Source organism: Nyctibius grandis, chromosome Z (assembly GCF_013368605.1).
Source record: "Nyctibius grandis isolate bNycGra1 chromosome Z, bNycGra1.pri, whole genome shotgun sequence".
Taxonomy (NCBI): Eukaryota; Metazoa; Chordata; class Aves; order Nyctibiiformes; family Nyctibiidae; genus Nyctibius; species Nyctibius grandis.
Window position 1 is genome coordinate 182,401 of NC_090695.1, and position 24,189 is coordinate 206,589.

General features: G+C 46.8%; 1 protein-coding gene across 2 annotated transcripts; it reads right to left on the reverse strand.

Annotated features, from left to right (window-relative positions):
* Positions 1-595: 595 nt before the first annotated feature.
* On the reverse strand, positions 596-22,981 carry LOC137676464 (tetraspanin-36-like). Of its 2 annotated transcripts, XM_068423301.1 has the most exons (7): positions 22,869-22,981; positions 7,436-7,627; positions 6,543-6,617; positions 5,975-6,070; positions 4,464-4,616; positions 3,668-3,751; positions 596-2,246 (listed from the first exon to the last, which is right to left on the reverse strand). In XM_068423301.1, the coding sequence occupies exons 1-7, from the start codon at positions 22,926-22,928 to the stop codon at positions 2,160-2,162; spliced, it is 747 nt and encodes a 248-aa protein (XP_068279402.1). In that variant the 5' UTR covers positions 22,929-22,981; the 3' UTR covers positions 596-2,159. The 2 variants fall into 2 exon arrangements, with proteins under 2 accessions (XP_068279402.1, XP_068279403.1); XM_068423302.1 differs by lacking the exon at positions 6,543-6,617.
* Between the last annotated feature and the right edge of the window lie 1,208 nt (positions 22,982-24,189).

Below are 24,189 nucleotides of genomic sequence, written 5' to 3' on the forward strand. Positions count from 1 at the left end.
AAAAAAGAATTGAAAACAAGACGCTGCTGCAACGCCCCTTCCCCAGCGGCAGGGTAACAAACCTCCCTGTAACGCTGTTGTCCGGCAGTCCGTGTGTTCACAGCGCTCACACGGCTCCCTCACCCCTGAAAACGAAGCTTTTATTTCGCTCTTAGTTTTAAAACACCAGGAGCTAGCACGCCTGCCGGGTTCGCTACTAGAGATGTGCCGATTCCCCCTTCCCGTCCCTCAGGAGCGGCCGTTACCCGCCGCGGCAGCCCCCGCCCTCCCTTTCCCCTCACGTCCCGACCCAACACGACTATTTCCTCCCCCAGCGCCCCGCATCTCACCGCAGCGATGACCGGAGCCGGCTCTCTCGGGGCGGTGAAGAGGAAAGCGGCTGCCCGGGGAGGGGGGAAGGCGCCGGCCCGGTGCTGGGCGGCGGCGCCCGTTCAAACCCGCCGCGCTCGGGCGGCCCTTGGAGCGCGCAGGCGGCTGCGCGGCGCATGCGCGGGAGGGGAAGGCGGGAAGTGCTGAGGGGACGGGCCTCCCGCGCCGGTGCCGCCCCGCAAGAACCGCGATTCGGCCAACAAAACAACCCCACAGCACTGGTTAATTCGTTATATAAATTCAGTTTATTTCGGCATTCAACAGAAGACAAAGCCCTCAATAAAAATTAAGTCGCTTTTCAACACGTACATACTCATACTGGTATATCTCCTATAGAACATCATCATCACCCACCGCTTTTTTCTCGGGGGTGGGGGGGAGATAAATAAACAACTTACATATCCCCCAAACTCCTTTTCTTCTACTTAGCTACTGATAGAAAAGTTTATTGCTAAAGTTAGAGTGCTTATCTCCCCCAAGAAAAAATTAAGCAAATACACAGTTGCCTTTCCACAATTCCCCAATAAAGAAGAGCTCGGAGTTCCCTCCCTCGCCACATCATAGCTCTAACAACCAAAAACTCTGAAGTTATTAACAGATTAACATACAAAAGCGTTCAGGAAGGACCACTTTTAAAGCAGTGATGCCATCCAAGAAGTGACCGCATTCAGCAGAGCTTTAAGGAGAAAGGAAAACTAGCAAACAAGGAGTCGCATGACACCGCTGGACAATAGGTTATTGAAATTGCTCGGTACAAAAATGCATCATCTTAACATTTTTAGCGGTGAAAAGCAGCCAGACCTTTAGTGACGCAGGGACGGCTGCACTAACCCCTCCAGCAGCCCTGTCTGCACAACCACACCGAGCCAGCGTGTCCTGTGACTCCCATCTTCCAGCCTGTATTCATCTCAGTAACTCTTGCAACTTCTACATTAAATGGCGAGACATAGTCTGTCTTTTAGACAAACCATGAAAGCATCAGTAAAAGGAGAAAAAAAAAAATTCAAAAGCCATGCTTCATAAGCAATTTTTAATGCCAAATAATAATAATAAAAAAAGACAAAAAAAAAACAAGCCAAAGAGAGACGTCCCAAGCTCAAAAGACACATCCCCTCCTCACCTGGGATTGTTCACATTTGCTAGCTGCTTCAAAAAACAACTCAGATATCTTTTCTAGTCTTTAAACACAGGGTTGTCTTGCACTAATAACCACAGCAGTAAACTGAATTACAACATATGACCGTAAGAAGGAGGGAAAAAAGAAAAGTAGAAACACCATCAGATATAGAGAAAATGTATTCTAGCTCCCCGTGCTTATGCAGAATATTTGAACTTGGCATTCAAAAAGTTTCTTCTGCTGTTTAACCACACCACAGGAATGATCTGATGTTTGTGCAGACAACTGAAATCCCTCCTGCGGTCTCAATCAGTTTAGTGATTAAAGATAATGTTTCTTCTGCAAGTTTCAAGGATAAAGAACTGCAGAAGAAAGATTCTTTCTGGAGTCTATTACAACATCTGGTGCCACCTAAAGTCACAAATCCAAAGCTACAATAACCTTACAGAAAGCTGTGGTATGCAAGATCAGGCTACATTACTGTAGGGCACTGAATATCGAAATTGCTGTTTCACATCACCCGCAAGAAACTTTCCCAAGTCAATACACAATGTTCTGTTTCATGTACATAAAATATTTATCAAGAAGGTCATAGATTGTCCTTTAGCGTTCAGCTTTACCAGTCTATTTTATCACCAGGAAGCAAAAAAAAAAAAGTGACCTTTGCATTTTATTAAGCAAACACCCCCGAGTAAAGAGGTTGATATCCGCTGTCTTCTCTCTTGCAAGTAAGCACGCAGACACTCAGCATGCCAAAGAACTGAAAAAGAGAGAGAGAGCATGCACAAGAGATTTAGTTCTGCTGTATTTTGTTACAGTCATCAGACCCAACACCTATATGTTCTTCAGACTTTTTCATCATAGTAAGGACATTCTTTTTGTATTAAAAAACACTTAGAAAATACATCTACAGAAAGTGATCTTTTTGCATATCAATTTCCAATAATAGTTCCACCTCAACTTTTTCCTGCCTGGTTTCTCACATTAATTTAAAAATCCACATTAATTCCTAATTATCTTACTGTGGGGAAAAATTTCAGTGAAAGAATGGGATTATTCCGGACTTCAAATGAGTTCTGCAAAATATTTAAGCATATAAAATACACAAATACAGATAGTGCAGAATATGCGAAGGCCACCTTTGGAGATGATCACAGGAGAGATCGTGGTGGGAGGGTTCATCACAAACACTAACAGGACACGTAATTGCAGTGTCGAACTCATCACTTTTACAGAGGGAAGGGAAATGATGGAAACTACCTCGCTCAGCAATTTAAGCCCATAAGATCAAATGCTGGGGCCAAAATGAAGAAAAGCAAAGTTGAACTAAGTCAAGCCCCAGTCCTGAGATGACATCTGGACAGACTTTTGCTTCTGCATGAAGTTCAGTAGTTGGGTATTAAACAGTACGTGTTCTGCAACAGCTCACCTAACAGGCACTGTTTTATAGAGAGCAAATAGTCAAAGAAAAAATACTTTGCTGTTTTTAAATGGTTCAAATCTCTGTCAACAAGGAATGGGCTACTAACCTCGGAGAACAGGTACATGGAACAATGACAAACCACCAGGCTAAAATTTACGGGTCAAATCTTCGAAGAAATGCCTACGCAACTTTGTGACGCGCCAACTGCAAGGAATTCTATGTCAGGGCTTTTCAAATCTAGCTTTCACCCACAAGATGATCTGTTTTCACATTTTGTTTAATTCAAATCTCATGATTCTATAAATAGCCTTGCTGTTTTCCTTCCTAGTCATATTTCTAGTCCGTTTTGATTCCAAGTCTCCAGGCAGAGGAGTATTCATGGGGTTATATCTAAAAACAAACTCGATGAACAATTTTTTAAATCCCAGTTAATTACAGAAAAGCTGGTTGTTTTAATAAAAACTTACAGATCCAGGCCCTTCAGCACACCCAGCTTTTGTACCTCCTACCAAAGGACCAAGATGGATTCTCCACTGACTTGCCATCCCAAATTCCCTACTACCTTTTCAGATCCCTCCCCTTATCATCACGCAGACAAAACAGAGAAAGTTGGAATAAAACAAGCGAGGAACAGAGGACTGGGTCTACTTCAGAGCCAGAAAAAGGCTGTAGGCTCATAAGCCATGGTAGAAGAAAAAGCCTCGGGATCAAAGGATAAACAGTGTTATTTTCCATGAGGGATGAGAGAAAACATTTACCTTTACAATAGCAAACCCCAGAATAACAAGCATAGCATAGCTGATAACACTCTGCAGCCCAGACTCCAGCTCCTGTGCACAGCCCTGCCATGAAAGAGACAGGGGAAAACAAGTCAAAAGATGTAATTCAGCTAGATGTTTTTTGGCTTTTCTTTTCCCTCCCCAACACTTAAAAGGAAGCAGAACCTTTTAAGGCCTGTCTAACCAACCACTGCAGACCTGAGGGCTTCCATTCTTGTCTTCCAAGCCTGATGCCTTGTTGGTCACCTCTTGCTTGGGGAGAGGCACTGACATTCGCTGCTCCTCAGAATGTCCTCTGGCTCAGGTCACTTAAAGTGGTGCCCAAAACTCAGAGCCAGGAAGACCAGCAGTGCTATCTATAAAATTCAACTTGAGGGCTTGTGCCCCAGACTGAAGGAGCTGGCAAGCAATTCTCCAGATTCATGGGCAATCCTAGAAGAGTCTCTTCCCCTACTCCAGATCTGTTTGAACAACTACGTGCTTTGGCCTTGTCACGTTGCTTCTGTAGCAACACGAAATGGTGGAGTTACCAGCAAACAAACAAGATGAAACATCCAGACTGGTGCCCTTCCTTTGTCATCTAGGAGCTTTTATAGAATTATATGAGAAGGAAGTTAGCTAGAGGAAAACCATGGGGAGAAAACGGTTTGGGGGACAAATTGCTGAAAAGAATTGGATGAAGTTATCCCTAAACCCTGCCTGAAGTGCTTTCCTTTGTGCTGGCTGGCTGAGAACAATCATGGCCCCGCTGTGAAACTCTGTCCTTTATCCTCACCCGCATATTCAGTTCCTGTGGCTGATCCAGACGTCCTGTGCAGTTCTTCATCTCTTCCCTGCAGCAGCTCAGAGGGACACTGTTGTTACCGGTGGAATTAAACCACTGTGTGGTTGTCCAGTCACTGTAGTTCCTTACCCCGCAACAATGAAGCTGCCAAACACAGGACAGTTCACAGAATGAATCAGGTTGGAAGAGACCTCTGGGATCATCGAGTCCAACCATTGCCCTGACACCACCATGGCAACTAGACCAGGGCACTAAGTGCCATGGCCAGGCTTTTCTTAAACACCTCCAGAGATGGGGACTCCACCACCTCCCTGGGCAGCCCATTCCAATGGCTAATGACCCTTGCTGAGAAGAAATGCTTCCTAATGTCCAACCTGAACCTCCCCTGGCCAAGCTTGAGGCTGTGTCCTCTTGTCCTATCGCTAGTTGCCCGGGAGAAGAGGCCGACTCCCACTCCACTACAACCTCCCTTCAGGTAGTGGTAGACTGCACTAAGGTCACCTCTGAGCCTCCTCTTCTCCAGGCTAAACAACCCCAGCTCCCTCAGCTGTTCCTCGTAGCTCAGACCCTCCAGACCCTTCACCAGCTTGGTCGCCCTCCTCTGCACTCGCTCCAACACCTCAACATCTTTCTTGAAGTGCGGGGCCCACAACTGGACACAGGATTCAAGGTGCAGCCTCATCAGTGCCCAGTACAGAGGGACCATCACTTCCCCAGACTGGCTGGCTACACTATTCCTAAGAGAGGTCAGGATGCCATTGGCCTTCTTGACCACCTGGGCACGCTGCTGGCTCATGTTTAGCTGCCTGTCCATCAGCACCCACAGGTCTCTTTCCGCCGGGCCGCTTTCTAACCACTCTTCCCCCAGCCTGGAGCGCTGCATGGGGTTGTTGTGGCCCAAGTGTAAGACCCAGCACTTGTTCTTGTTGAACTTCATGCCGTTGGTCTCAGCCCATCTATCCCATTACAGGGATGTATGAATATATATGAACATGAATGCTTATGTTGAGTTAAATCTCTCTTGGGCATGAGCTGCCCTCAGTATGCAGCGGATTTACAAGCAGCAGTACTTCAGGAGAACAGCCGTAGATATAATAGATCAAGCTCCCTTCATACATTATTACTTCCTTATTGGTTTATTCTTTGTGAAAGCTCTAATGTTAAAGTGACAGGCTGCAGGGTAGCCTCTTCTGTCATCTTTCAATTTTACGGTACAAGATTCTTGGCAGCAGTTATTCATATGTACTCATTTGCTCTGATCCAAAGGCCGCTCGTCTCAACAAGGTCATTCATTTACATGAACTTCATACCAAAAAGGCCAACTCTGCAAAGTGGGGAGCACCCTCAACTGCCTTGGAGAAGCAGATGCTAAACACTGCTGCAGAGCTGAGTTCCAGGATACAACCATACTGACCCTCTCCCCCTCCCTTCCCAAATTCCTTGTTTAGGACCCAATCGTTCTTTTCTAAATAATTGTCAGGACAATTTATATGTTTTCTTACCTGTTCTTGCAAGTAATCCACAACAGTCGACTCTGGATTTTTCCCATCATACCTCTCAAAGACCGAGCGCATTGTGCCTTGCACGTCAGTTTTTACCTATTTAGAGAGGCAAATAAAATACATATTGTTTTAATGTGAGAGCTAAGAGTTTTACGTAGTGAAAACTGCAAAAGATCTGTATCCCAACTAAGTCAGGGGGAAAAAAAAATTAAAAATCAAAAAAATAAAAATCAAGCGATGATTTAGAGAAAATGCAGGTAGCACTTAACCAGAATCACGTTCCTGGATAGAAGCTTGCTGATGGAAGAGCCCTCTTTTGTGAGCATCAACAACCATTTAATCCAATTTAACGATTGTTGCGAAGCCTGCCAGGTACTTTACGTGTTCTCCATGCTCCCGACAAAGACTGATCCACATACCGGATGGTGACATCCCCATTCCCACTTGCCCTGCAGATTGCAGGGAAGGGAATGAAGTGCAAGAAGACTGGATATACTGGAATTCTCTAACAGTGCAAGAGCTATTCTTTACTTTTAAGTTACTACAGAGATGCTAATTCTTTGCTTACCTTTTCCCTATAAACAAATCCCAGGACAAAAGCAGATACTTCTGCAATAAAGATAACCAGGATAATGGCCAAGAACTGAAATTAAAAGGGAGAGACTGTAAGGAAGAATTCCACAGCATTTGAATTCAATTGCACCTTACCCATCACATTAATTTATAGTGCTAAGTTATCATTATCTGTTATTGCCTCTCCAATCAAAACAGTTTCCAGAAAATAACTTAGAATAGGAGATTACTGTGCATGGCTGGGACTATGACCGTGGTTCCACAGGATCTGTGTCCAATGTAGGCAGTCTCCTGAACACTGCCATGATGTGATCTGTGTGAAGAGCCCACAAAACACTTCACAAGGCGGCTGTCAAACAGGACACTGCACAGAAAAGCCAGCAGCTGAGTTATGTATGTTGGGCACTGCTCCTTCAGCTCACATCACCTTCAAGGCATGAGACGGGGGCCCAGAGTTACTCAACTTGAACCTTCCTGGCTCTTTAAAAGTTATGCCAGAAGTTGAGGTGTAATTTCAGGATTCAGAGAACTAAATTCAGGAGAAAAATATAATTTTTTTTTTTGTGCTTGCTTTGGAAATTCACATCTCCTCCTGCTGCCTCACCACCACCTTGCTTCTCAAAACTTCCTACTCTCCACACCCATCTCCAACAAGCCAGTCAAGGCAGAGCCACAAGACTGCCCATGGCTGTGGCTATTTGTCTGTGCAAGGCAGTGCAACTAATAATTTAGCCTGCACCTCACTCACTATCAATCAGTGCTTCAGCAGTAGATTTCAGAATAATCTTTTACTTTCTGTTCTGCGCATCCTGAGAAGGTCTAGTGCAGCACCTCCCATACCATGCAACAGGGTGAAGAAGAGGACACGCAAGAATGTGTGACACTCACCAGCCCCAGACCAACTCGAGACTCCCGGAAGGTGGCACAGCAGCCGATCAACCCGATGATGAACATTACCACAGCAACGCAAATGATGATCACGGCTGGCAACAGAGCATACTTGTCCTGCAGAAAGTTGTCGTAGCTCTTGTAGGTGTTAATGACGTAGGCCCCAACATAGCTGAGACCAGCTGCTGCTGCCTGAAATGCAATCAAGAAAGTTATTAGCAGTTATTTATTAAGCATCTGCCCAGGAAAGTAAATATGGACCTTTTTTGTAACAGTGCAATTAACATTTCAACTTTAGAAGTAATGAGTACAGATTGCAAAGATCTAGAGAACAAAAAATGCTGCATCTGAAACTAGCTACGCATTCAAACTTTAACACAGAGAAGACAGAATTCACTTCCCATGAATCGCTCCTCTACCAACGAAGCAGCACTTCAGCCGAGCTGAAACACTGGAGCCTACTGACGTGCATCAGGCATTGTCTCTGCAGAGGGCCAAGCTCACGCTGCCTACCCAAGAGCACCTACATCCCACCCAACGCTGCATCTGGAAGGATAACTTCTAAGACGATCACCACAGGGGTGGGTTTGTTGGGTTTTTTTTGAGAAAAAGTCATCCTTTCCACTCTCACAAGAGCATTAACCACTAAGGCACAAACGTTCCTAATCTCAGCAAAACACAGTCCCTCCTTTTCCTGGAGGAAACACATTTCTGCACCCTCTAAAATAAAACTCTCCTCGAAACGGATGTTTTGCCAGTTGAGGCCAACATCCAGTGCACCAGTGACAGCTGCCCAACTAGCAGCCCTGGAGACCGAAGGCTTTCATCCACAGAACCGGGTACAGCCCTGGAAGTAACACTGAAATACTCAGCGATGCCCTGCCAATCCCTCACCAATGGCATTAAAAAGTTCTCTCAGGAGTTACAACAGCTCATCCGCCTCTAAAAACGAAGCACCATCCGTACTCACGTTCTGGAAACTCGAGGGAAACCAGCCTGTTTGTTCTCAATAGACTGCAGCTGGATTTCATCATGCAGTTTATAAGCAGTTTACTTCCCCCAGTGCTGTACGCTGTACATTTTAATTAAATCAAACACTCCTCACACCGGAGCTAGGACTTGCTAATTCCTTTACCTTGCTTGGCTCCTTCCCCTCCAGCCAGGTTGGGTGCCTGCCCTTCAATTACCTCCAAGTGCAAGGGACATCCTTCATTTCAGACAGCTCTCAGCCCACACCACTCTCGCATTCCTGGATGCTGCCTGGACCTCAAAATTACCAGGGTCAGATGCACCAAGTGATGAAACCAGGATCAAATGAACCCTTACAGACATTTAGCACACGTCATGCAAGATCCTGCTGTGCTGGTGCTCTGATATGGCAGGTCCTCTACAAAGTGAGATACCAGGAAAAGGAATAGGATCACCAATTCTCAAGATATCTTCTCCACACACATTGGGTTTTCAAGTGGTGCTAATGATTAAAAGCAGTTCCTAAAACTTCCTTTAACTTTTCCTCTCATTGAAGAAAAATCTCTTTCCCATTTCCCTGTCTGCAGGTGCACAATGATCAGGGCTTCTTCCTCCCACCCCTTTTTAGGGATGCAGGGAAAGGATGAGACCACTGTAGCCCACTTCTTGCCTTTTCCCTTCACCACTGTGAGGAACATCACCTCTTCCTCCTCCAACACTATGCTCTTGTACTGAAAATGGGATGTGATGACAGGATTTGCCCAATACAGCCTTTATTTCTAATATTTTCTAGGACTACCAAGCACTGTGATTGGCCACGTTGGCCCCAAACCCAATGAAAACAGCGCAGAATTACTAGGAACTTTAAAGGGGTTTTTCCAGGCTCAAAACACTAGAGTACAAACAGCTCTGCTCCCAGGTTTAAGATGGGGTTTGTAAAGTGTTTTAAGGTAATCTACAATAGAATTAGTTTTTTCTTTTTAATTTCTCATTAAAATACATATCTTAACTCAATGTTCTTCATCTGGAAGAAGGAAAAAGCCACTTTTCCATTTGCTGGACTAAAAGATGTAGTTTATTTGAAATAGATGCCTATAAGAGTTAACCAGATAGAGAGAATTCATTCAAGTTAAAATATTTCTAAGGAAAAAAAACTCCACAATACAGTAGCATCTTCCTGAAAGTGTCAGTTTCAGCCAAGGCTTTATTTGTTCAGTTTTTAGAACAGCAGAGAAATTTGGGAGATTCAGAGACACCCCTAAGGAAACTCTGCTTCCCACTGCCATCCCTAGAACAACCAGAAGCAAAAGCAACTTACTGCAGCAAAGCCAAACTGATGGAGCTTTCTGTATCCTTCCTCCAGGAGAGCTCCCTCTGGAAGGCTTTAGAGGTTTGCAAGGGAAAACAGAGTTTTAAAGCCTTCCTGGTAAACATAGATATGGCTGCAGAGTAACGGTATTCTGGTTTCTCAGGTTTTGGGGAAATTTCAGGCAGGTGCACTACGTACCAAGCCACAATCCTCTGTCACGAATACAGACACAACACTGCGATGCTCCCAGACAGCATGCTTGTAAAAATCACCTCGTCCTTGGTCTCTCTGCTGCTGCCATCACCCCAAAACTAATGCAGAAACGAGTTATTGCTTTACAAATTCTAGGCTAGAGAAAGTACCCCTAGGTAGTCACTCCAAACCAAAGGTGGAGCCGGCCACTAGCAGCACGAAGCCTCCTCCACGTGCGCTTTTAAACCAGGCACTCGCATCTCTCAAAACTCATGAGAACGTTTTTCCTGAGGCCATCAGCCTTTGGTACAGCTCAGCACCCAGGTTGGGGTGTCCCACCGCAACTGAGCGTCCACCGCTCCAAGAGAAAACCAGAATGACTGCAAGAACCTCAGAAAGGTTTGTGATGGAGGAAGGCAATCCCTGGGGAAACGGAGCAGGGGTGACTTCACCATGGGAAAGGCAGCAGAGAGCGAACAGCCAGGGTACAAATTAAGCGTAAGCCATATTTTTGGCAAGTAAATGAGTCATCTGCATTCAGCAGCAACATCATGTCGAAACGTGCACAACAAAACAGGCTTGTGACTTAGTTAATGTGTAAAAGTTAATGTGCAAAGTGCAAAGTTAATTGTCATCTTCACGGAATGCAAAGCCCTGCTCTTTTGCATAACTCTAGTCCCAGCCTTTGTCAGTTCTTTACCTCTAAAGACAGTCTAAAAGACCATCTGCATCATAATTTAGTCTTACTATAGGATGTTCTACACAGAAGAATCCCTCACTATTTCCACTATACTTCTGCAGGTGATTTAGACAGCAGACATGTTCTTTGTCTCTCCTCTCTACGCCCAGTTCTCTACCTATTTTCAGCGTGCTCAACACACAACGCCAAGGAAGCACGCGCAGGAAACGCTGACGATGGACCAACTGTGGGGAAACCACGAAAAACCTTGTTGCTAATAAAGGGCTACCACAAATTCAAAAACCCACTGTGAAGCCAACTCACAGAAGCCCTATAAAGCCAGGACTAGCAAAGCTCCACGACAGTAAGCCAGCATCAGAGGGTCCAGTGTTGAGTTCAAGGAGATTCTTGCTCAAAGTTTATCAATGCAAATACAGACTGGCATGTTCATAGCAGGTTTTGTTGCGACATTCAGGATTGTCTGGGTTCTGGTCAGAGGCGAAACCCAGCCAGCAAGTGGCCTATTATAATGTCCAAACTTCTGCTTCCAAGCAGAAAAAGGAAGCATAACGAAGTAAAAATAAAAGACCTTGGGTAAAGATCTGGCTTAAAGGAAGTTCACATTTCTCCCCACAAGCTGAGAAACAGCCACGATTTCACCCATGGTTTTTAATTCAAAGTGAAGACTTTGAAGCCTGAAGAGCAGAGTCACTCAGTGAGTAGAAGACATTTCAGGTAACAATCTGTTCCCTGTTTTATTTTTGCAGATGAGTCCCAGATCCAAACTTCCAAAGTGAAGATGAAAAATATTTCAGCACATTAATCTCTGAGCTCTCCCCTTAAGCCTTCCCAGTACTTGAGGCAAGTTCAAAATCAGGTGGAGGGATTTTCTCTCAACATTGCAAAACCTTCAGCTCATTCCCAGATCCAAGATGAAACTTCTCTAGAAGTACAAGAAATGTCCTTTGCACTGCTGAAGACAGACTTTAAGTCAAAAGCGTGAAGTACGCCTGATTAAACAAGTTTCTTTGGGATCTCAATAAGAAGAATCTTTCACAAATAACAAAGGCCAGTTTAAGCAATTGCTTTTGGGGAGGAAGAGATCAAATAATTCCTTCTTCATGATTAGTCAAACACCTTCTCAAACACGTCCAAAATGATACACAAGATTATTCTGAGAAATTAATATTAGAAATTGTTATTTTTCTTCACCATTTTTTTTAGGCGCCTGCTTGGAAGTTTGCTTTCAGAAAACTTCAGCGCAGAACAGGATCACGCGATGCACGGAGAGGCTTGGCCCAACACAGCTGGCACAAACCCCAGCGCAGGCAGCCAAGGAGTGACGCAAGGCTGATACGGGAGAACCAGCTCACCTGGTCCGTGGGGCTGCACGTTGCTGTGGTCCACCAGCCACGGCAAGCAGAACACCCTAACCTTACCCCTGCCTCCCCAAAGATCCCCGGCTGACTCAAACGCTGCTGGTATTTCCTTACAACGCTGATGATCCCCATAAGACAAGCTGAAGAGATGAGGCAAATGGAAATTTTGTGAGAAAGCCCCTTTTCACAGCCGAGCGACAAAGCCGTGACCGTCTCTGCTGTCTCACCCACCACAGCTCGCGTCGTTCAAGGACCTAACGCCAGAATTACTTGCTTTTTCATATCCTGTGCCTTGGACAGAAAGCAGAGATCTTAACTGGAGTGAGAACAATAAACTCCTTGTTGGGCTTGAGTGGGAAAAAAAGCTGAGCCGTAACAACCGGGTTTTCCTAGGCTGATCTTTGGGCAGGATCTGGGCAGGGTTACTCATTGAGTTGACTTCACCTACCTCTTCCATGCCTAGCCCAGCTGGCTGAGCCGGGGAGGCAGGTATACAGAGGTGCTCTGCTGTAGGAACAAGCTGAAACCCTCCAGCTACATAATGCACACACAGCACCGTGAATATTCAATCTTGCCCATGAAACAGAAGGGGATAGGACTGGATGGCTACGAGGAGCCCGAGCTGTCTCACTGATGCAGGAGAGGACTGCTGTTGGAAAACAGTAGATTTTATGTATTTTTTTTTTAAAATACAGCAAGATTTTTACCTTGTGTCCCACTGTCAGAAGGGGATTTTTTTAATATGCTGGTGACCATGAGCCCCTGCCCTTCTAGAGAGACTTATGGCCATGCAAATACTTTGTGACACTATCAGTGTCACAGCCATAGAAGGGGGCCCCTTAAACTTCCCTCTAAACTGCTCTGAAAAAGAAAAAAAAAATACAGACAATTTGCATCTATCAGTCAGGCAGAACAGATACTTTTCCACCTTCCTTTCTTTGATTTAAGAAGTTGACCTTACGTGATGGCTGGGAAGAGAAGTTTGTGTTCATTTGCATTTATCAGAGTAGGCTTCTCTCCTCCTCCCACTAAATCTGACTACAATGCAGTAAGAGAGCCAAACTACCAGCTACGAAATTAAAAGGCGGTGCTTGTTGTTTTGAGGGTTTGTGGGGTTTGGTGTTTTTTTTTTTTTTTGAAGGTTTTTCCCAGCATCCTCCCATTTCAGAGTATTGATTTCATCATTTGGTCAATGTAGACCAGTATAGGATTTTCTTTTTAAAAGGCTGGTCAGTTAAATACGGAGTAACAAAACCATAGTGTTAAAAGGGAAAGCTGTAAGACCAGAGTAAATTGCAAATTCACCAAACAAGTGTGTTCAGCAAGATGCATCCTCAGCAGAGAAAAAGAGCTGAGACAATCAGACTTAAAAAACCACATTTCACCCACATCAGACAGGGCCTTCCCAGGGCCTGCACTAGTATCTGCCACAGCACAATACTTGGACTGATTTTTGTCCCATATCTTTAATTTTTTATGGAAAAAAAAAGAAAGATACGGTAAATAATACTGTTTATCTTTAAAGAGTAATAGTGTTTGTTTTCTGCAGCAGACTACTACAAACACATACTGGAAGATCTACCACTACCCACGCAAATACTTTTTGAACCATTCCCTTCTAGTTCTTCCATCAGACAAGCAGCTCACAGAGGTGTTTTAGTTAATTTTAAGGTTTAAAACGCACTTTTTTCACCGGTATCTTTGCACAGCAGTGATTTAAGTCAGAGTACCTCACCGAACACAATACCTGATGCCGATGTCTTGCCTTCACATCCAACAACCGTGTTCACTGGGATTAAAACCTTCTCAGCAGTTTTAATTTGCCAGAGGATATATTAAGATATCATCTTCAATTATTAGTTTGCCAGGTGTTTGCCACTACAGCACTGTCCCTCTGCCCCCCATATCTAGAATTAAGCCCCAGCAACACTGGTCTTAATTACAGCTGCACAGCCCCTCCTTAACGCAGAAGACATTCCTTGTCTTTGGGGTTTGTTTTTTTTGTGTACAAAAAAGGTTTTTGATTTACCTTCACAGGTAAATCCTCTGCTTGAAAGGGTTTGCACAACACTTCCTCCATAAATAATTTATTACCCAACAGCCAGCATGCATGGCAAGGGGAATTACTCTTCCTGGCTCCCTCGCTGCTTTACTGTACTACAAGTTTTATTCTTCCCATTTGCCACCAGATTTTCAAGTCCTCCCTAGCTGCTGCGTTACTCCCATGGAGCCCACAGGTTTTCTAGTGACTTCAGGGAAAAACAAAAAGCACTGAGCACTTCCAAGAAAGCCTTTTTCATTTTATGCTCGCTTGAACGACTCAACAACTCCTGTTTAAAACTCCACTGAACCCATATGGATCATGCAGAGCTGTTTTTTCCCCAGCAATTAGGGCAACCCTAGCTCAGCACTTCCCATCCCACTTGCAGAGGTTCCTCTCCCTTTTCCTGTCCCAGGTTTAAAACTCCACCAGCTGGGAGGAACCTCCAGGCTTCAGCTACCATTTCTTACCCAGCTTAGGGTATTCATTTCTCTGAACGATAAACCAGTTCAGGTTCAGCAAGGCTCAGTGCCGGGTCCTGCACTTGGGGCACAACAACCCCACGCACCGCTACAGGCTGGGGGAAGAGTGGCTGGAAAGTGCCTGGTGGAAAAAGGACCTGGGGGTGTTGGTCGATGGCGGCTGGATATGAGCCATCAGTGTGCCCAGGTGGCCAAGAAGGCCACCAGCATCCTGGCTTGTACCAGCACTAGTGTGGCCAGCAGGACTAGGGCAGGGATCATCCCCCTGTACTGGGCACTGGTGAGGCCGCACCTCGAATCCTGTGTGCAGTTTTGGGCCCCTCACTGCAAGAAAGACCTTGAGGTGCTGGAGCGAGTCCAGAGAAGGGCAACGAAGGTGGTGAAGGGTCTGGAGCACAAGTGTGATGAGGAGCGGCTGAGGGACCTGGGGGTGTTTAGTCTGGAGAAAAGGAGGCTGAGGGGAGACCTTCTCGCTCTCTACAACTGCCTGAAAGGAGGGTGTAGCGAGGTGGGGGTCGGTCTCTTCTCCCAGGTAACAAGCGATAGGATGAGAGGAAACGGCCTCAAGTTGTGCCAGGGGAGGTTTAGATTGGAGATCAGGAACAATTTCTTTATGGAAAGGGTTGTCAAGCACTGGCACAGGCTGCCCAGGGCAGTGGTGGAGTCACCATCCCTGGAGGGATTTAAAAGCCGTGTAGATGTGGTGCTGAGGGACATGGGTTAGTGGTGGGCTTGGCAGTGCTGGGTTAATGGTTGGACTCGATGATCTTAAAGGTCCTTTCCAACCAAAAACGATTCTGTGATTCTAATTATTGCTGCACTTGTGTGATCTGCTTCATCCAGGACAGCGTGTGACCCTCCTTACAGGCTGTGAGCCTCCACCTGCAGCACAGAGCAGTGGGCAGGCTCTGGCATGTCCATCAGACAGCCACACAGGCAATGACTGCTACGTAGGGGGTGTACCCACCATCTGCTGCAGCTCCAGGCCATGCATAGCTCACGGCCACTACTGGACAGGCTGGCCATGCACCTATGCAGTATGAGGTGACAGAAGCACAGAAGGGTTGAGGTGGGAAGGAACCTCTGGAAGTCATCTGGTCCAACCACCTGCTCTAGCAGGGCCACCTAGACCTGGTTGCCCAGGACCACATCCAGATGGCTTTTGAATATCTCCAAGGATGGAGAGTCCAACACCTTTCTGGACAGCCTGTGCCAGTGCTCCGTCACTCTCATGGTGAAAAAGTGTTTCCTGATGTTCAGAAGGAATTTCCCGTGTTCCAGTTTGTGCCCATGGCCTGTTGTCCTGTCACTGAGCACCACTGAGAAAAGCCTGTCCCCGTCCTCTTGGCACCCTCCCTTCAGGTATTTATGGACATCAGTAAGATCCCCCTGAGCCTTCTCTTCTCCAGGCTGAACAGTCCCAGCTCTCTCAGCCTTTCCTCGCAGGAGAGATGCTCCAATCCTTTCACCATCTTCATTGCCCTCTCTCCAATATGTCTGTATCTCTTCTACTGGGGAGCCCAGCACCCCAGACGTGGCCTCACCAGTGCTGAGCAGAGGAAGGACCACCTCCCTCCAGCTGCTGGCAATGCTTCTCCTGCTGCAGCCCAACGTACCCTCCACCTTCTTGCAGCAAGGGCACATTGCTGGCTCATGGTCAGCCTGGTGCCCACCAGGACCCACATGACCTTTTCTGCCACTGCTTTCCAGGACACACATGGGTCTGCTCTGCTCCCCCCCGTCCCACAGCTCCTTTAGTTGCTGAGGACTTGGAAGCCCATAGCTGCAAGTTTTTCCTCACTTTTTTTCTACTGGGGAAAAAAAAAAGCAATCAGCAATTTAAAAACCTCACCACATGTTTCTGTGTTCCCTCAGACTCTCAAGTTGTGAAAACACTGATTCACAAAATAATAAAAAATACTGAATGCAGCAAGCTGGCTTTGGACAGGAGCCCCTATCAAGTTGTCCTCGACTGCCAGCAGCACCGATAGCCCCAGCAGAGACTTACCACTGATCTCGTGCCAGTCATTAGCCACAATTTTAAAACCTGTAAATCACAGTCTCCTCATTGCGAGGTACAGAGCTGGGACTGAACCAATAAAACCGAGCCTACTTACACAAAGCCATGGGAGACTCTTCAAAGTGCGTTAGATCTAGATATTCAGCTGCAACGTACAACTACGGGGCATGTTTCAGCTTGCCTTCAGGACACACCGCAGGGCTGCTCAGCGGGTATGGTGGGAATTGCTTGCTTTTTCATTTTCTTCCTCAGAAAAAAACGATGAGCAGCAGCCAAAAGGCTCTGAAAACCTGTGGCTTTCTTTCACAGAGAAAAAAAAACAACCAGCCTAGACCAACATCTACTTACAGTTTTACATGCTGCAAACCCACACAAGAGGGGATTATGGGTTTAGTGGGTTTGTTTTCAAGTTAGATTAGATAAATATTCTCCTTAGAGTTGTCCAAGCATGTCTTCTTCTGTTCCCCAGCCTAACTCTCCAACTTCTAGTGCTTAAACCTCTGCCAGGGGGTCAGTGTGCTGCTGCTAATCAAAATCCCAGAGTATCACGCACCTCTGAGGACAAGAGGACCACTATTAGGAGAAAGCAGCACCACCCTTTTCACTCTTCTTCTCCCCAGCTACACAGACTGCAGGGCAAGAGCTTTCTGCGAGTACAACTTCAGCTGAGCACGGATGGATTTATCAGCTGCTGCCAAGCCGTTTTTGATCTGAGCAGCCAGCCAGACACAAAACACCCTCTAGTTCAATATTTGCCTTCACAACCACCCTAGTTCCTTAATATGCTGTTCCTGGCTCAGCAACTTCCATCTCATGAGCTACAAACCAAACAGCAAAGAAGTGCACCTGAACCACAGCAGAGCTAATCCTAAAGCCTGGGGAAACTTCTCGGAGCTGGTAACAGGGCAGATGCCTCTTTAATCTGTCCTGAAGTGTCACCAGCTGCAAGGGAGAGGCAGGGCGGCGGGGCCACGTAGCTGGTGTGTGCCCCTTCCCGTCAGGAAGGGCGCAGGATGGGATCCTCCTGCTGCAAAGGGATCCTGCCAGCTCCACGGTAAAGCAAACGCAGCGTGGCGGTGCCACACTTTTGGGGAAAATGGAGGAAATGCCCAGTTCATACATCAACTACATGAAAGAGCCGCTTTCTGCTCCCCCTGGATAAAGTGTCCCCAAGCTCTGAAGTTCTTGGAGAGTGGTAACAAAATAGGACCTCTTCAGCAGCTGTAATTATCAGGGGCAATTCTACACCAGACCTCTGGTTTCAGAGAGTTATTATAAACTGAGACCTGTGAAGAGACCAAGGTGTTTAGGGCCAGATCCATAGCCTGGCCATCCAACAGCAGCCTTGTCACAGCCTTAGGGACCAGTGGGGACAACCAGATTAAGATTGTTCCCTAGAAGAACACAGGAAAGGGTAAAGTTTCTCACACCATATCTGCATCACCATCTGAATGCTTCCCCTTTCCTGACCACACAGCACCGACATCTTAGTTTTAGTTTTGTCTGTGAGGCCCCTACGTGTACAGCAAAGTGCATTTTCATAGAATCACGGAATGGTTTGGGTTGGAAGGGACCTTAAAGATCATCTAGTTCCAACCCCCCTGCCAGAGGCAGGGACACCTTTCCACTAGACCAGGTTGCTCCAAGCCCCATCCAACCTGGCCTTGAACGCTGCCAGGGAGGGGGCAGCCACAGCTTCTCTGGGCAACCTGGGCCAGGGTCTCACCACCCTCACAGGGAAGAATTTCTTCCTAATATCTCATCTAAATCTCCCCTCCTGAAAGTCAGGTCAGTTCTGCTTCCTGAGGAGGAACTTTGCCCTTTCAAGGCACGCTCAACTGGATCACGACAAAGTGCCCAAGTCCTGTACCAAGCCCTGGCATCAGCCCTGACCAGTGACCACTCTAGCTCACGTAGCTGTTTTCCCCCTGGATAGCTTAGCAACGAGTTCACAGCAGAGCTAGAAATGAACCCACCACTTCCCACTTCCCACCCAACACTCCTCACCCTGCATCAAGATGTCACCCCGTCCTCCCTGGCTCATCGCCCCGTTGGTCCCAGGGGACCCCAGCCAGTCCCAGGGCTCCATCAGAGGGGCAGAAACAAGAAGCCCCTCTAAATAAAGCTCTTGGTTAAGCAGCTTTTTCCACCACGGACACTGCTGTGAGTCAGACTGACCCCGTGGCTGACCAGCATCGTTTCCCTGCCCCGGAGCGGGGAGGAGAGCTTCCGCCGCTCTCCCATCTTCCTGTCAAGTATCACGCAGGGCGTTAAAACCCGGCCGAGCTGCCTGTCCCCCACTGTCACGCACAGCAGGCAGCTACAGGCAGGATTAAGGATTTGCCTAAGAACAGATGGAGGAAAGGCGAGAAACAGGTCACAGGGCTGCTGACACCCAGACCTCTAATGACTCTTTGGAGAACACCTCCATCCTCAAAAATAAATGTGTTTCTAGGACCAATAATCTCCAACGTAACCTTTGCTACTCGCTACATTTTTAATCTCATTGAGGGATTAAAAATTCTCCTCCTTACTGTTTTTTTTAATTTCTCTTTTAATTATCCTGATTTCTCTCTGACTGAGGCCTCAGAGCAAGTATTCCCAAACCACTCATCACTGGCATGAGCAATTTCAAACCATTCATAGATGCAGAAACTTTTTTTAACAGATGAGTTTATCCCTTCCAATTACTAAAAAAATATTTAAAAGTGATACCACAGCAATATTGTGATTGCTTGAGCTTCCAGTGCACCCTCCCACATCACTCAGCAAACTACTGTAAGGTTGAAAACAAGGAGATTTAGTCTTGGATGCACCAAGGGCAAAGGAGATAGATTAAGTACAGAGCAAACAAATACTCCAGGATGCCCAGACTAGTTTGAGTATCTCCTGAAAGAAGAGATGACACTACTACCCCAAAACACATTTGATTCATGCTCCTTGGAAACTCCTGGCTCACAAATACAAAGATATTTGTAAAAACCACCTGATGTAGGGTGGAGAAGGGAGATGGGGGACAACCAGCCATGTGAGCTTTGCAGTGCTAAGTCATTCTCAACATGGACTAGACGAGAATACAAAGCCCCTCTCTATTTTCCAGTCAATGGATGACTCTCACAACCATGTGGAGTCAAATCCCAACCCAGAAACTGCAGTTCACACCTCTTGTTAGCAAAGAGGCAGAACCCAGCTGGGTTTTCTGAAGAGTCAACGAAGCTCCTGAACAACCTGTAATCAGCTCAAATGCACCCTGAGTGTGTGTGGGTGCAGAGGGAGACAGCGATCAGCTGGGGAAATCTTGACTCTGGCTTCATCACTTGCAGATAGAGCACGCCCTGCCAGGGACCAGTACTGGGATCACTCTCCTGGGCTTCTCCTTGGACAGTCCTGTTGCTGTCAACAGATCCAATTCTGCTCTCTCAAATCCCTTGGTCCTGCTAAAACCACCCAGGCAATAACGTATCTTTATCCTTCTCTCTACTGTTGGGTAAGCAAAGCAACACTGGGGAAGTACCCACCTCTGAGAGAAAGCAAATGGGAAACCTGGGAAAACGGGGCTTTCACTGCAGCAACACAGAAGGTAGCCTTTCGGTGACGAAGGCCCCAGGATTCCTGGTGGATGCCAAACCCTCTCTGGAAGCAAGGGTCTGTTTAGCGACAAGGAAGCTGGAGAAGGTGAGCAGGGACAAGGTGCTAATGGCTGAATTCAGCAGCACGGCTTTGGGGTTAAAGAAGGGGGGTTAGAAGAAAAGCAACATGGGAGGGTGTGCAGATCCCACTATACAGAAATATCAGAGCATGAAACTTCCATCTAGTTTTAAGATTCCCAGTTTCTTTCTTTAGACCAGCAAGTAAATGCCAGCATCTCACCTCTCCCAGGAGCATCATCACATCCCACCCAGCCAAGTCCCCTCACAAGACATTGCGAAGAACATCAGAGTCTCCTCTAACCCTTCCTCTCCCTCTTTTAGGTGACCTGAGTTAAACCATCATCCCATCTTCTCCTAGAACAGGCCAACACCCACTTACCAAAATAACCACACACTTGGACCTAATTAGTAGGTGCTAAAAAGCAAAATTGGAGGTGGGCAGATCTCCCACAGCTTGACGCACCACCCTTGGTAACCGTGTAGTTAAAACAGCTTCAATTAATGTCTTGTTTGAGGGGGTTCTGCACACCTACAGCCCTCCCCAGCAGAATGACCTGCAGATACAATGCTGAGCCTGAGGGGTAAGAGAGAAGTTGCTTTTTCACCTCATTTAGGAAGCCCCTATTTGTCATCCTGGAAAATCTGACTGTCTTCAACTCCTGCACAACGATAACCATCAAGAGATCCAAAAGAGAATTCATCGCCTTTTTAGGACATTTCTAAGCAATAACCTTTGTCAAAGCACCATAACTGCACCGGCTGCTGAATATGCAGGTGGTGAATTATTTTCCATAATCATTTCCAAGCTGGGCAAGATTTGCAGCATGCAACGTCTGAGCACAAATTACTCCTCAGCGAAGAAATCTAATGCTCTTTGCAAATCTCGTGTCTTAATAACAATCAGAACCTTGTACTTGGTAGAGCCCCAACTGTTAGAAATGTTCTGAAAGAGCATAAAAGAGCCAGTTCCTCCTTCCCCACCCTCCTAAAACCTGAATTCCAGGTTCTGCAGTTCTGCTGCAGGAATGCGATTACCACACTCAAATGGTGGCGGCAGCGTCGAAATGCCACAGGCTTTGGGGCTGCATTGAAAACCCCAAAGGGCTGGTCTGGGTCACCTGAAATTCAGAGGCTGCAGACAAGCAGAAGGATAATTACTGATCACCCCTGGAGCCAGCTGACCCTATAGCTTCAATCACAATTAGAGAGTTCCCCTACAGCAGAAGAAAAGGTACCAGAGGCCCTTCGAGGAGGACACAAGGCTGTTGTTTGATTTTTAAAAAAGCCAAGCAATGATGCTCATGTGAGGTACACCTGAGCCAAAGCTCAGGGGATTTCCACACACACAGTGGGAGTCTCCAGTGTTTCTCTGCAGGTATTTCCAAAAACCACCCCACGACAAACATACAAGGCAAGATCACGTTACTCAACGCGCAGCAGCAAACCTGGCCTCCTGCGCTGTTCAGGAGAGCGATAACAAGTCACCTTGAAATTGTGACTCACACCAATAAATTGTGCAGAGCCCCCATAAAGGGGGCACAGCACGAGCGGGGCGAGCTCCTCACTACAACCAGCAGCAAGTCCCGTATTTACCAAACAGGGCACAACACCCCACGAGATCTCAGGGTTTAATTCAAGCAGTATTTCAACTATTTTTTTTTCCCCCCACGTAGCTTCTCTCTTTGGGAAACCTCTGGTCCTTCTCTTCAATTCTTCCTTGCTTTAGGAGAAGAGCAGAGCAGAGGGGTGCCACTGTGCTGAGCCCTAACCTGGGCTGTCACTGGCACGTTGAAAGCATCCTGTGTAAGACACTACTTTGAACATACTCAAGTGCTACAACGTGGACGTGAACGCCCAAATCACGCTACACACATCACGCTACAAATCACACACAAGGTTTACCTGGGCCCCTTCTCTGAGGGCAGCACACAAGTCCCTGGCTGATGACAAGGGGGGGTGGAGGGTGTGTGTTATACAAACTTCCCCACGCAGAGGAAAAGCCCGAAACTGGTTACCAGAATAACCACCACGTCTTCTGCGCGGCCACGCAACCCAGGCCCCGCTGTCACGAGGTGGCCGTGCCACCAGCTGCCCAGACCCCAAACCAACAGGGGTTAGGCTAAAAAGTACACAGCCCCACCCTTGGTTTTTTGCTTGCTTGTATGTAATTATTAAGGAAGCGATTTGGGAAGCCGTAATTGTAGCAAAACATAGTTGGAATGAAGTTCTCCGCTGCTTTCCTCCCCCCAAACACTCCTCAGCCCAGACTGGGAGGGCAGCCCCTGCGTAATGCCCTCACCCCACTGCAGCCAAACAGCCGCCCACTACTTTAGCGACACACCTTTAAAAACACGACTAAAAAAAGCTACAACACTAAAAACGCTGAAAAAAAAAAAACCTCCAGCAACCATTTTTTTTTTCCTCAGAAATTTAAAAACACCAAACTTCTTGTTCTTTAAAAATATACATGTAGGGTTTGCTATGGACATGCATGAGAGTCACCTGCACACACGACAGTCACACACCCCAAACTACACGCCAGCTTAACCCTGGAAATGAGACTTAAACAGAGCGTGGCCATGTCCCACGGCACCACCTCGCTCTCCCACAGCCCTTTATCGTACCCAACACCCGGGACCGCAACCCCCGGCTCCGGGGGGATCCCGTCCCCCGACCCGCACCCCCCGAGGTCCCAGCACCCTATCGCGATACCCAGAAGGCGAGGCTCAGCAGCAGCAGCACGGTTTTGGAGGTGATCACGCCACAGTCCATGTCGTAGGGTGGAGGGAGCTGCTCTGGGGTGGCTGAGCCGGGACCGGCTTTGGGTCCCGCCCGGGGCCGCCCCCGGAGCCGCCCCCCGAGCCCGCCCCGTCCCTTCCCACCCCCGGCCGGGGCGGGCAGTTGTTTCCCCGTAGCCAACAAAGCAGTTTCCCAAGCAGGAGGTTGAAAAGAGCCGGGAACAAACGTCAAAGCAAATTAGCGTTAACTCCGGCGTGGTTTATTTTTATTTTTTTTTTTTAACTTCTGCAACTTTCAAGCTCGGTTAAACAGAGATTTTGTGAACAGCTCGCACTGTTGTTAGCGGAAAATAGTACCCAAGAAAACTATCCAAATCAAAAGACAGTTTAGAAAGCTGACATCAGTTTATTGCAGCTGGGTGCATGGGGGATCTCTCCTCCTAACATGTCCACCGAGGCACAGCACACTCATTATATACATTACAGAAAGATGAATATTCATACAATTCCCACGAAAAGCCCGTCTATTCCAAGAAACCTTATGCATATGTTAATATATTATGTAAATGTCTTTGTGTATGCTTACTAAATTGGGGAAAGGGCCTCTGGGGGTTGTAATCCCCCATAGTTCTGCTGTATAACCCTGCTTCTGCGTGAGCGCGGTCGAGGCCTTTCTGCTGGCACACGCAGGTGGCTCCGAGGAAAAGATCCTGTTCTGGCTGTTACAGGATTTATCTCTTGCTCCTGGCACCAGAGTTTGTGAATCAAGTTAATTTAGACACTATAAAGTTGTTCACAGTTTTGTTTATCTTTGGCCCTTCTTTGTAATTAGTGAGGAATTTAACAGAGACCTTGTATTCTCTAAGACTAAGCACAAGCAAGAGCCAGTGACAACTATAACTCAGTGTTATCAGTCCCAGAAGCAGACCCTGTCTGCAAAACATGCTGTTAGCTTCAGAAAGTGCAGTTATTTTAGCTGAAAGGAAAATCACTAAAAGGAGAGTTGATTCTGTCTAAAGGCAACACAGAGCAGGCCTTTTAGGGCCTACACTGAGGCCTACTCTTACTAAACCCTCTGGTATCGCTGTGGCTAAAAGGTTTCCACCCAATCTGCCTTCCAGGATTGCTAACCCACAGCTGAGCGTCTCCCTTCATCCAACACTTCTCAGCCCTTCTGGTTTGGCACCATCTCATGCCGATCTTCCCTACACACACACCATGAATAGCGAGAACACAGCTACAACGCGGGTTTGGATGCTCAACAGCACGTCCTGACCACTGAAATGTGAGGCTGA